Genomic DNA, 12,231 nt, shown 5'->3' with positions numbered 1-12,231 from the left:
ATGCAATCTCATGTTATGCTTAAAGGATATTTTTATGACAACGATAAACTTTCTTCATGCATTTGGCAAGGACGATTATACGACTTTAAATATGTCCATAACCATTGGGAAATTTTCAGCATTTTACATGATCTAATTAAAGCCTAACCAAAAAGGCAAACAGTGTAACATAATCTGTTGGGTTTTGTGGTAAAATCTACATTAATAGTCATTTTGTGTGAACGTTTTTTTTTAAGTATGTCTTAACAGTGTTAATTTTGAATGACCATTTCCCTATGTGAGGCCAATATGATTTTTATGCAATCGTTTAACAAAACAAGCAGGGTTACATTATTACTAGACTTTTGTTGGAGTGATTGCCAAAGTGATTCATTCCCAGATTTTCTGCGCATTCTAGATGTCATAGGTAAAATAGTCCTCATGCCATCATTGCTTGACGTGCCATAATTAACATAGGTAGTCCTTTGCATGGTTATCTTAGGGGCTACATGCTAGTTGGTCTGTTTCCACTGGCCTTTGGAGAGCTAGGCGCATTGACCTTTGGGAAGCTTTTTTCACCCTACAAATCCAGTACGAAATGCATGTAGAAAGGCTTTTGTACACCGTTTTTATTGAAATGCTGTGCTTCAGAATTGTAGTCAGAGGTTGAATTGTACTATTTCTTCCAGACAGCGTGTTCATGGAAACCGCAGGAAACAATTGGGGAATAGAAAATTACAAAACAATACGCTGAAGAGTATCTCGTGTCATTTCTCCAAAGCAATAGAAATAATGTATTTGACTGACATCCCCAACAAGGGTTTGTTGTACTTATCACGTGGTAAGCTTTTCATCCAATGGAGACGCGCCATTCCAAGTCTTGGTCCGTTGCGTCAATCCAGCTGTGGATGTAACCTGGTGTCCTACTCTGGACTTGGGTCTTTGAAACAGAATTCTCCGCCCGAATGGTGAGCGTGATATGACCACCTCCTTGGTCCTGAATCCTCGCTGGGCGGACACGGTTATGTTTGTGTATGAAAACAACTTGGATGAGCTGAACAAGAACATGGAGGGTCTGGTTGGTAGCGGCAATTTCGCGGCCAACCAGTGCAGGAATCTGATGGCCCACTCCGCTCTGGGGGGTCACCCCTCTAGCCTGGTGCACGGCTCCGGCTACTCCGCGGTGGATGTATCGGGCTCAAGCTCCGGGGAACCAGGCAAACAGTGCACACCATGCCCCGCGGTCCCTCAAGGCTCCTCCACAGGTCCCTTACCCTATGGGTACTTTGGCAACGGCTATTATCCCTGCAGAATGGGGCGGGGTTCGCTCAAGTCCTGCACCCAGCCCAGCGCGCTCAGTTACTCTGCGGAAAAATACATGGACACCCCGGTCACATCTGAAGAATACCCGAGCCGGGCAAAAGAATTTGCGTTCTACCACGGGTACCCAAGCCCCTACCAGTCCATGGCGAGCTACCTGGACGTGTCGGTGGTGCAGACTCTCGGGGCAGGAGAGCCCCGTCACGACACGCTGCTTCCAATGGACAGCTATCAGCCGTGGGCACTGACGAATGGCTGGGGCGGCCAGATGTACTGCTCAAAGGACCAGAGTCAAGCCGGACACCTTTGGAAATCTGCGTTGGCAGGTAAAAACATATGCTCTGCACACTGTTTTAGTAGATTATTCGATTACTGTAATGGGACACATTGTGACATGGATTGGATAGCCTATATGAGGCAAATTAATTCAAGCTTTTTCTAATGCATGATCACGCAATACAATTACCTTTCATTCTGTGCATTAATCGCAAACCATCTAATGCATTATGATTTTCAATCCCTTATTCTATCGCATGTTTGGGCTGAGTATTGAATTGTAATATGTGTCTCGGTATAGGCACGCACGTTCATATGAGCGACCATTTTGGTCGTTGTAGTCTTCCTGGTTTTGTGAGTTTCTGAATCCCTCATTGTAGTGTTAATTCGTCAATATGTAGGCAGTTATACACTTCCGTTTCTCAAAAACGCAGCATGGGTTGTAATGAGAAAGACTGAATTATAGAATAAAATGCACATTTTACAGACTTCAGTTTCTCTTTGTTGTCCATTGCAGATGTAGTGGCCCACCAACACGATGGCAACTCCTTTCGTCGCGGTAGAAAGAAAAGGATTCCGTACACCAAGGTGCAGCTAAAGGAACTGGAGAAAGAGTATGCCGCCAACAAATTCATCACGAAAGATAAGAGGAGAAAGATTTCAGCAGGAACCAACTTGTCGGAAAGGCAGATTACGATCTGGTTTCAAAACAGGAGAGTTAAAGAGAAGAAGTTCGTGGCCAAAGTCAAGACCAGTGCGCCGTAGTCAGTCAGGCTTGACCTAGACGATTTGGACGAGGAACATTGTTTTTGCTGTATGAACAAAAAATGAAGGAAAGAAAACGTCGACGTGGTACATTTTTTTGGATTGGAATTTGGTGTGCTATTTTGCTTGCGCAATTGCATCGCCAATTCGTCTTTAGAAAAGAAGAAATAAAACAAGAACCAAGCCCTCTAAAGACATTGTTTTAGAGGCCTGTAAATACAGCACTTGCCTGCTTTAATGTAACACTTACGTCTGCTTAACTGTTTAACTCGTGCTATACATGGAGGTATATATAGGCTATATGTTAGGTATGTCAATGTTGTTACTGCAGTAGAATAGGAAACGTATTATGCAATCATATTCCCAATCTATACTGTTTATAACGCTTGTAAAACAGTACTTTTAAAAAATATAGCGTAATGCTTAATAAATTGTTTTAATCCCAGTATGTTGTATACATTAAATGTTACTCCGTGGAATATATGTGTTATATATGTGATTATGTTTGCAAACCCTGTTTATATAGGGATAGTTAAAGATAAAATATAATAATGATTGGTAAATGTACACATTGAAATAGGGATGGTCTAAGACCAAGAAATGGAGTTCAGAAATTCCAGTGCAATGTAAAGTTATTTCAAACCGTTTATAATATATTTGAAATATGAGTTTTACGCATTAAGTTGGCGATTAATTTGACGTAATATGCTCCATCATGAAAGCTGCATCAAAAATATTACTTTTAAAGTATCCATACCCTTTACAAATAACATCATGCTTTTCGTGCCAAATAACAGTTTTTCTGGGGCTAATGATTTTGGTGATGGGTAAAAGCTACTGTGTCAATTGTGCCAAATATATCATTTATTATAGACTGTGTGGTTCGAGCCCTGCATGCTGATTGGCTGGCAGCCGTGGTGTACTCTTACAGTATACCACGGGTATGATAAAACATGTATTTTTACTGTTCTAATTACTTTGGTAACCAGTTTATAAAAGCAATAAGGCACCTCTGGTGTTTAAAGTATATGGTCAATATACCACGTTTAAGGGCTGTGTCCAGACACTCCGCATTGTGTCGTGAATAAGAACAGCCTTTAGCCGTGGTATATTGGTCATATACCACACCCCCTCTGGCCTTTTTGCTAAAATACACTTTGAAAGTTGAAGGCCTGCAAACACAGCCATATTTAAATTGGCTAGCTATATAATGTGTTGTATGTTATTACTTAGCCTTACTTGTATCACCTACTGATGCTCTTATTACTGCTTCATTAATATTCTTGGAACCGTTGGAGTTTTACGCAGGCCTAGGCCAATAGGCTACTTCAAAATATATATGAATGGTTTAGACAGGATTTTGTTAATTGGTAGGTCTATTTTCTTTTTAAAATTAACATAATTACTAGCCCATTCTACACGAAATCAGTCAAATACGGCTACAAAGTTTAAACTGACTATAGATATAGGCCTTTAGTTGCAAACTAAAACAAATTAAATTCACTTCAAGCGTCAAGAAATGAGTTGCATAGTCAATATTGGTTGTTAGTCTATATATCATGTTCTCGGTGGATACGAGGAATGTTTATGTTCAAGAAGAAAAAAGAGTATGAGGCAACTGCAGAATTCCTTAATCCGTCCTTGACCTTGACCTTGAGTGTCACGTGCTCACCAGATCAGCAATAACGCTAATCATGAAAATTTACTCGGGGAACGGGGTGTTTCTATGTCCCCATGAATAGCCTATAGCCACCGTTATGCTAGATCTGATTATCTTCAGTTGTCCATATCTCGGATATACAGTAAATCTCACAACATAAACATTATTTTGTGTCACTCTTGTTATGGAAAAGGCCCTCAAAGTAGCTTCTAGCCTTGGTGCCCCACACATGCTTCCCTTCGTTTTCAGAGGATCTCATAGTGGCTATCCTCCTGCGTAACTGTATGAAATATTATTATCCGAATGTTCGCTCGTTTGGATAAGCAGATTTACGCACTATAATCTGTTTAACAGTCTTTTGAGACGTGATTTACGCATCTGTCCGGTTCCGAACAGTTTAATTGTTGGATAGTGAGCAGAGCTAAGGCGCGCTCCGGCTGCAAACTGCACTTAACGCCGGTCTAGATTAGTCAGGGTGTAAAAGGTGCGTCGTTATTCAAAGGCTTTGCATCATCACCTTTGCATCGTCCTGTTGCTTTCTTTTTTTGCTGTGCTCTGTTAAATGCAAGTCGACACACCACATAGGCATGTTTTTCGCTCGTTGGGGAAATATAGACACTTTTGGGGAATGTTGCCAATGGAAAAATGTTGCGGAGCGACATTTCAGATTAAAACATACACTACCGACGCATTGATTAAGACGTAGGCGTACCATAATATGTGCCATATGTAGCCTAGGCAACGCTCAGACAGCCAGCATAGTCATGCAATAATAATACAGGTTGTTTCACTTTACCATTGATAAATGCAACAACTACAAAGACGAGCTGAAGCACTAATCTAATGCTCCAACCTTGATTGGGGAAGTTTGTGCTTGGTATGGATCCTGACAGAATTTGAGAGGAACGATATCAAAGCCGGTTGAACACTGTACACTATTTTTTGTGCCGCTTTACGCATTGCGAGAGACTTTTGGAAATGTTGGAGTGTTTTAGTATTCCAACCCAAACCCATAAATTTTATGATATTATCCTGGTGCTACTATCAGACCAAACATAATTTATTTGACATACGATACCAAAATAAGACGATAAAAACAGCTATTAGACCTCATAGGCCTATTTCAACACAACCTAAGGCGCTTGTATTACTTTGAGTGTGCAGCTTTTTGTGCCCGGTAGCATTTATATTCAGGCAAGCCTCAGTAAATAGCAATGCGTGCCCTTTGAAACCAAATGTGTAAAGTCGTTATTTCAGTTTCATTGTTTTAAATATTGAATGATTGAATTAAGTATTTTCCCCCAGTATATCTTATTGATTAAGTTTGTGCATTAGAATAAATTATAATCAACATGGCCTATAGCCAATTCATGGAGATTTTGAATTGACAAGTCATTTCTCAGTGCGGTGTTGCTTTTCAGACCAACACAGCGTAGGCTAGACGTGCCTTGCACCTAACTGTGCTAGGCAATAAATGCAGAATATCCTTCCTTCCACCACTGGTTAACATTGAACTTGACAAAAGCATTCTAACAAACGGCGCGTCTGCTTTGTGTTTACGTTGTGGTTTAATGGTAGTTCCTTCTCCTCCTTTAGAAAACACACAATATGAGCATCAAGCACGGAAGTAGCTTTCCACCAGCAAATACAATAAAGCTGCCTTTTCCCTCAGTTGAAATATCAGACCCTATAATGAATGGTTTTACTCTTCTATTTACAATAATAAATTGTAATTGGTCGATATGTTATCAGTGTATAGGAAATATATCAATTTCCCATTTCGTATGGCCTATAGCCACTTCAAGGCCTTTTTCTACGTGCATCTGGGCTTCTCCCACTCCGGAGTGACGGAAGATTGACGTTGTAGCCTATGTTTAGGTTTTTGTTGAACGTTGTCTTCACTGTGATCGACATTTTTCTTTTGTCAATTTAAGATATTCTCATAACACAAACGCTCGGGGACTTGAGTGTGCTTGATACCCAACTACCAATACAATATCAGGGTTAGGAGTATAGCCTATAGCTTTGTTCAAGATTCACAGAGATGTAACTTGTAACATAAACACAAAGAATAGCATCTCGTGGCTGAAGTAGGCTTTTTGAAGTAGGCAACAGATCTTATCATCATCACACAGCATTCCAACTCTGAAGTGTGACCCTCAAAACGAATTTATTGATAGGACAGGCTATGCCACATATTTATGCTCTAATATCATAGTTTGGCCTACTTTACTTTATTCGATGTATTTGACAGGGGAAATGTTTATGTCTGTGAAACTTGAAGGGTATATGGAAGCACATTTAAAATATATATTTCAGTAGGCCTATTTTCAATTTGAGTATTTTCTAGAATATGACCTACTGTGATAGGAAAGTTACACAAAATGAAATGGGGTAAAGCAGTTAATAGGCTTAATTCTATGAAATGTTTTGGACATGGTAACTTTAGGCATATTCTAGATTTGAGACATTCGGCCACTCAGGCTAATCTTTGAAACTCCTGAGTGTGCTTTAAAATATGTATTTTTTTTCTTTAAACAAGGCAGATTGCTAATTAATATGTCAATCTGTTAAAATAGGAATATTTTGACAGTGCTTTTGGTGGCTTGCTTGAAGACAAACAGGAGAGTCCAAGCTCTGTCCCGCGATGTCTTCCACGTATATATATCTTCAATTGTCCGTCCCAAGAGCATGCTTTCATTTCAAGAATGCGCCAGACTCTTCTCTCTCAAGTTCACGTCCAGTCCCTCGTCCCCCTTCCCCCGTTTATTACACTCTTTCCCTTTGCAGACTCCCCCTCCCCCTAGTCTGCATTGAGGACAGTCTTTTGTTACACGGTGGACTTTGCAGTTGAACTTGAGACATCTTGTAAACAATAAGTAGTCTGGCCCTTGTCTGGATAGAGGTGGTCAATAGACCTGAGGCTCAAAACGTATTCGCTGCATGCAGGAGGAAGAGGAAATGACTCTACACACCAGGCCTCCAACGATGCACCTAGAATTAGTGGTCAGCTCAGTCTGAGCTCCCTGAGCTGCAAGGTGACACACAGGCCTACATGGATTAATGAATTGAGAATAAGACCTGTATTCCCATATAGTATATATGGGGACAAGGTCAAAATCACATGAAAACATAGGCGATATCTATATATAATATTTACAAAGATGAACAATAGACACATGTAAGATGATATTGTGGGAAAAGATAATATATGAAAACCCCCACCCAAAGACACATTTAAAAAAGCACAACACTAATAGCCTAGCTAAACTGTAGCTGAGCTAGAATTTCCCCAAATGTGTGCTTTTATAAAGAGCATATAGATTGTAGAAACAAATGATGTTTCTTACAGCCACATCAGCTGGTGCCAACACAATTCCAATAGATCATGAACTCAACTGTAAATATATTTTCTGGCGGTGCACGTGCTTACTGCCCATATAAGTGGTCAAATTTGCTATTTTGAACGGCTCACTATGATATGGCTACACCACATTTTAGGATTGAAAACTCAGAGGAAATAACTGAAATGCCTTTTTTTGTTGTTGATCAAAACAAATAGTTGGCCTTGCACTGTGTAGATGCTCAGAAGTCACATAGGCCTATCATTTTCAAAACTTTTATCTGTTTACCCTATATTTATCCAACATACTATTATTATTATTAGGCATGTTAGCTCTAACTATTTAAAAATAAAAACTGTAGGCTATTCTAATTTGTATTGTATGTCTGAATCTTGAATATTCATTTTAATTTGTATATATTATTATTTTTTGTCATATATGCCCTCCACAACACTTCACAGTTAGGTGTCCAATATAAATGCTACCAGGAACCCTGTTTTAAAACTGGTTTATATATTTGTTTTATGTCACATACGCCCGCCATAACACTGAACAGTTAGGTGTCCAATATTTATGTCTACAGACTTTTCGAATGTACATAGTACCATTAATAAGCTACCAAACGTATAGCCAATAAATAGCTGGATACTTACTGGCATTACATTGAGAAAGGAGAGTCATTAAGATGAATTGATAAGGCTCTCATCATGTTAGGTATGTATTCGTATGCCGTTATTTACCTTCCTTGTAGAGTGACATGCCAAAAGTTATTGATAGGACCCATACCCCAGCAACGGGACTTTTGGATAGACGCATTCAACCAGGCCTAGATTATTGTATTTTCAGCTGCCGGATATGGCTGAATTAAAGGGGGCTCTGGAAGACAAGACTAGGCTACCTACAGGGATAAAAATGAACAATATTTAAGAGGAATAAAGACTATACTGAAAATAATATGAGAGGAAATTATACTAAAGGGTGACAGCATGGACTTGGCCTGCCGTTTGACCATGGGCTAGGCTACTGTATATCTTGAATCCGGTTAGGTTTGTGCTTTCTTTTCTTATGTCGCCAGGGGAACTGGGAGAAGCGGGAGAGGTGTTGGTATTGACAAACAGGAACACGAGTTGGAACTCTTGAGCGCGCTAATGATCACCAGCCCACCCGCGCACAATGAAACCACATCATAGCATCGTTCTGATTGAGAGGAAAAGCCCGCCTACTTAAACCGAGATCAACATAACTTTAAGACTACGCAGTAAAATAACCAAATGTATTGGCATGCAACACACAACTCATCTGTGAAATTTTACGGGGCACTACAATTATGTTGACCTTATAAATCGGAGTTGGTTTTGGAAGAAAGTGAGGCAATGTTCTACATTGTGCTGGGCTAACTATTGGTTCCATCATTTTCCCTGTCATTGAAATCATTTACGCACTGACCTCCAGTTGTAGAGTCTAGTTATGTTGTAGCTGTTAGCTACATTTGGATTTATTTAGCCCACCAATAATTCATTTCAATAACATTATGCTGAATATATTGTCAATGATCATATATGGCTTTACATATTAACTCATGACCTACAATTAAAAAAATAATTTTATGTCCGAAGTCCTCAGTATCGGACCGAATAACACAAACATTGCTATATCTAACAAGCCATGCTTTGGTTTCCCTTTCTACATGCGAATGTTTTAGCATTTGTGGCACAAATCCCATTCAATTCATGGGACGAATTTTGTTCAAAACATCTAAATGTGACTTTGTTGAGCTTCACAAATAAGTTGAGATACTTTGACTGATTTGGACATGATGCGCTAATATCGGTCCCATGACACAAATGTAAAAACATTAGCATGTGGAAACAGTGCCAGGGAAACTACACCGAAGCATGGATTGTTGTCATACCTTGTCTACAGACTGCTTACAGGGTAAGGAAACCAATGTGTAATTTTGTCATTGAAGTAAACTATCGCTTTAACCTTGCTCCATGCCTTGCACAAGCATTACAATCGGACTCAGTACATCTGGATGAGTGGTGTAGCTAGAATCGTAATGAAAGGCGTGGATGTTGTTAGCAGCCCAGTGCACTAGCCCGCTGGCATCGCGTGGATGTGGTCCAGATGTGTTGGGCCGCGCCAGAGTGCAGAGGTGCCCTACACGAATCAGCAGCGTGTTAGAAGCAGAGGCCCAATTGACCTCACTCGCATTCCTGGTCGCAAATTCCATATTTTGAGGGCCAGTAAAAAAGGGCATTTTGTATCATGACGTGGGTGGTTTGTCAACACCTCACGCCAGACATTGCTCTCGGGGGTAGTGGTGTAGGCATGCCTATAATGGACAAGAGTTGATGCCAGGTGTCGGTGTGTATCAGAGAAACCGCAGTTCACAAAATAGCCTGATATAGTTATCCTGTTTTTTGCAGGCCGTTGTGTATTTTAACGTTTTTCCAAAACAACAACACATAAAATCGTCAATAACTTGTAATTCGGTTAATTCATTATCTACAGCCATAATTGATCACATTTTTTTTTCGGTAGGCAATAGCTTCCCGGGTTAAAAGCCATTCCATTATCCTACATTGGGATACAAATTGTTGTGGAACTTCAGAATTGTGCCCGTTTAAGATATATAGACAACGTTATATATAATGTTGAAAGCTGTATTGGTCAATATAGCCTACATAACATCTGGTGAACAAAGTAAACGGACATGGATAAACGAATGCAATCTTTGTAATCCGAATTGTGTTACATGTTTGATACAAGTCTATTGCATTCCCATTTGGAGATATGAATCAGACCTGCGGTGTTTGACCTCTGACACCATATTCAAAACGTTTAGTGGTTCTGTGATATAAATTCGAAACGTAATATGCTACCAATTTATTTATTTCGATAAGTGCGTAAAGAAATAATAATGTCACCCTATTAGTTCGAGAGAGAGTCTCGCAAATGCAGGCTTCAATATGACCAATCGATTCAAATTGAAAGTTATTGAACTGTTTATACATTTAGCCTGAATGTAGAAAACGATAGGATACAGTGAGCAATAAAATGATGAATTATCAATAACCACTGCACACACACTTCTTATAATGAAAAATCTAGGCTACTGAAAGAGCTACTGCCTAAATACTGCAATGCGCGTTCCTGTGTATCCGTCGAAATGAGCCATTTCTTCTTATGCATAGGCATATGCTGTGTCATGTCAATACCTTATATTTCGTTAGAAAACATGTCAATACTGAGTTGTAATTTTGGATTATAAAAATATTTGCTCTCATTGTCGCATGAAATATCTCTAGAGGCTTTGATAGCCGTTCAAAGACAATAGCTGTTTCTTTATCCTATTACTTTTTAACCAATACAATAATATGCATTGTATACAATTCCGATTTAGATTTATGTTATTCTTCTATGTCTTATCTTTTCAAATCTTGATTAAAATGTTGGATGTTATCTGGTCCTACGTAATCTAAGCGGAACAATACAGGAGGATAAGATGAGAATGGTAAAAACGTATTTATGTGTGGTCTAATATGTTCTTGAGTCGACCTAACTCCAGCTGAATTTCTTTCTACCATGTTCATCTTGTAAAAAGTACTTCCCAACAATAATACTATCGAAAAGGTATACAACAGAAGCGTTCTTATTTTATGGATGTTTAATTGTCCTTTTTTTGAAATAGGATTTTGCAATTGAATTCTCAAATCATATGAGTATATTTCGTGCTCCCAGACACAGAGTCTTGACCTATATTTTCTGACATTCAACAAGTTATCGTTAGCTTCACGCCGATTAATCTTCATGAAGCATGAATACTTATTTTGGGCATCAGCGGTTTCTATTTTTTTTCTGTATGTAAATTGCCATTTTTACTAGCCTTGCTATGAGGTAGCCTACTCTTGATTTTGTACAATGTGATGCTTGATGATTGACATGAAAAAGTAAAATAATGTATTCAAATTGTATTCATATTTGGTTAATAGCCTATTTCCCAATGACTTAGTAAAGCAGGAAGGCATCATTTGGACTTCTTGTTGGGGTAGCCTAACTATTTAACATTGTTTATTCACTTCCAGGCTGCACTATAAACTTGTAGAATATAGTTGTGTTAAAATATGATTGGTACATTTGAAATGAATTCGTATGCATAATCAAAGCGACAGGCACGTTTGAGCAACGTCCTTGTCTTCAAGTAGGTCGGCTCTCTTCTGCCATCTTGCGTCGTTTTGAGTGCAACCAGATAGTTACATAAAGCGTCCACTAGTAGGCTGGCTACCCATGAGGTCGGTGGAAGGATTCTCCTTCAAGGGGGATTGTGCAGAGACCGCACTCACAAACCAAATATACCAATCTTTAGATCGGGATTTGACATCAAATAGAATAAAGAGAGTTATAGAAACGATACTTTACACAGACAGAAGCGAATTTCTTGGTTTTGTCCTCTTTCACGGTCACCCAAGGTCAAACGCGATCTTGAAGCGAGAGCTTCTGATTAGAGAACGGCCTAGTGTTTTACGATTCCGAAAAACCCGGCGGTCCTTCCCAGTGACGACATAGGCTGCTCGTTTTACAGGAAGGCTCTTTATTGAATTGTTCTCGCTCTGATAGGCACCCGGGACATTGAGCGTGTGTTCCCCATCGTAATTGTCTGTCGGAGGCAATACAGTCACTGAAATACATATCTATAAAATAATTCACCCTTGTCCAATGATCTAGATTGGCTGTCACCAAATATATATTAATACAAAATAAAACTCAGGAGTTATTGGAAAATACTTATTCGCAGTGTGCAGTTTTGCTTCCAATTTGAGTAGTAGGCCCATATGCCTACATGCGTTTTGCATGATTTTGAATTGATCAACTGGCTTAGTGGCT

General features: G+C 39.4%; 1 protein-coding gene across 1 annotated transcript; it reads left to right on the top strand.

Annotated features, from left to right (window-relative positions):
• Window positions 1–694: 694 nt before the first annotated feature.
• LOC118370467 (homeobox protein Hox-B13a) lies at window positions 695–2,785 on the top strand. Its single transcript, XM_035755474.2, has 2 exons — window positions 695–1,625; window positions 2,093–2,785. Exons 1-2 carry the CDS (start codon window positions 959–961, stop codon window positions 2,338–2,340), a joined length of 915 nt encoding a protein of 304 aa, XP_035611367.1. The 5' UTR covers window positions 695–958; the 3' UTR covers window positions 2,341–2,785.
• The last annotated feature ends 9,446 nt before the right edge of the window (window positions 2,786–12,231 follow it).

The sequence above is a fragment of the Oncorhynchus keta genome, chromosome 5 (genome assembly GCF_023373465.1).
Source record: "Oncorhynchus keta strain PuntledgeMale-10-30-2019 chromosome 5, Oket_V2, whole genome shotgun sequence".
Lineage (NCBI taxonomy): Eukaryota > Metazoa > Chordata > Actinopteri > Salmoniformes > Salmonidae > Oncorhynchus > Oncorhynchus keta.
Note: the sequence above shows the minus strand (reverse complement) of the source record. Positions and strands in the feature narration are given on the sequence as shown.

Coding starts and splice junctions, on each gene's coding strand:
- LOC118370467 (XM_035755474.2), top strand. CDS start 959: ATGACCACCTCCTTGGTCCTGAATCCTCGCTGGGCGGACACGGTTATG. Junction 1,626..2,092: donor TTGGAAATCTGCGTTGGCAG/GTAAAAACATAT, acceptor TGTCCATTGCAG/ATGTAGTGGCCCACCAACAC.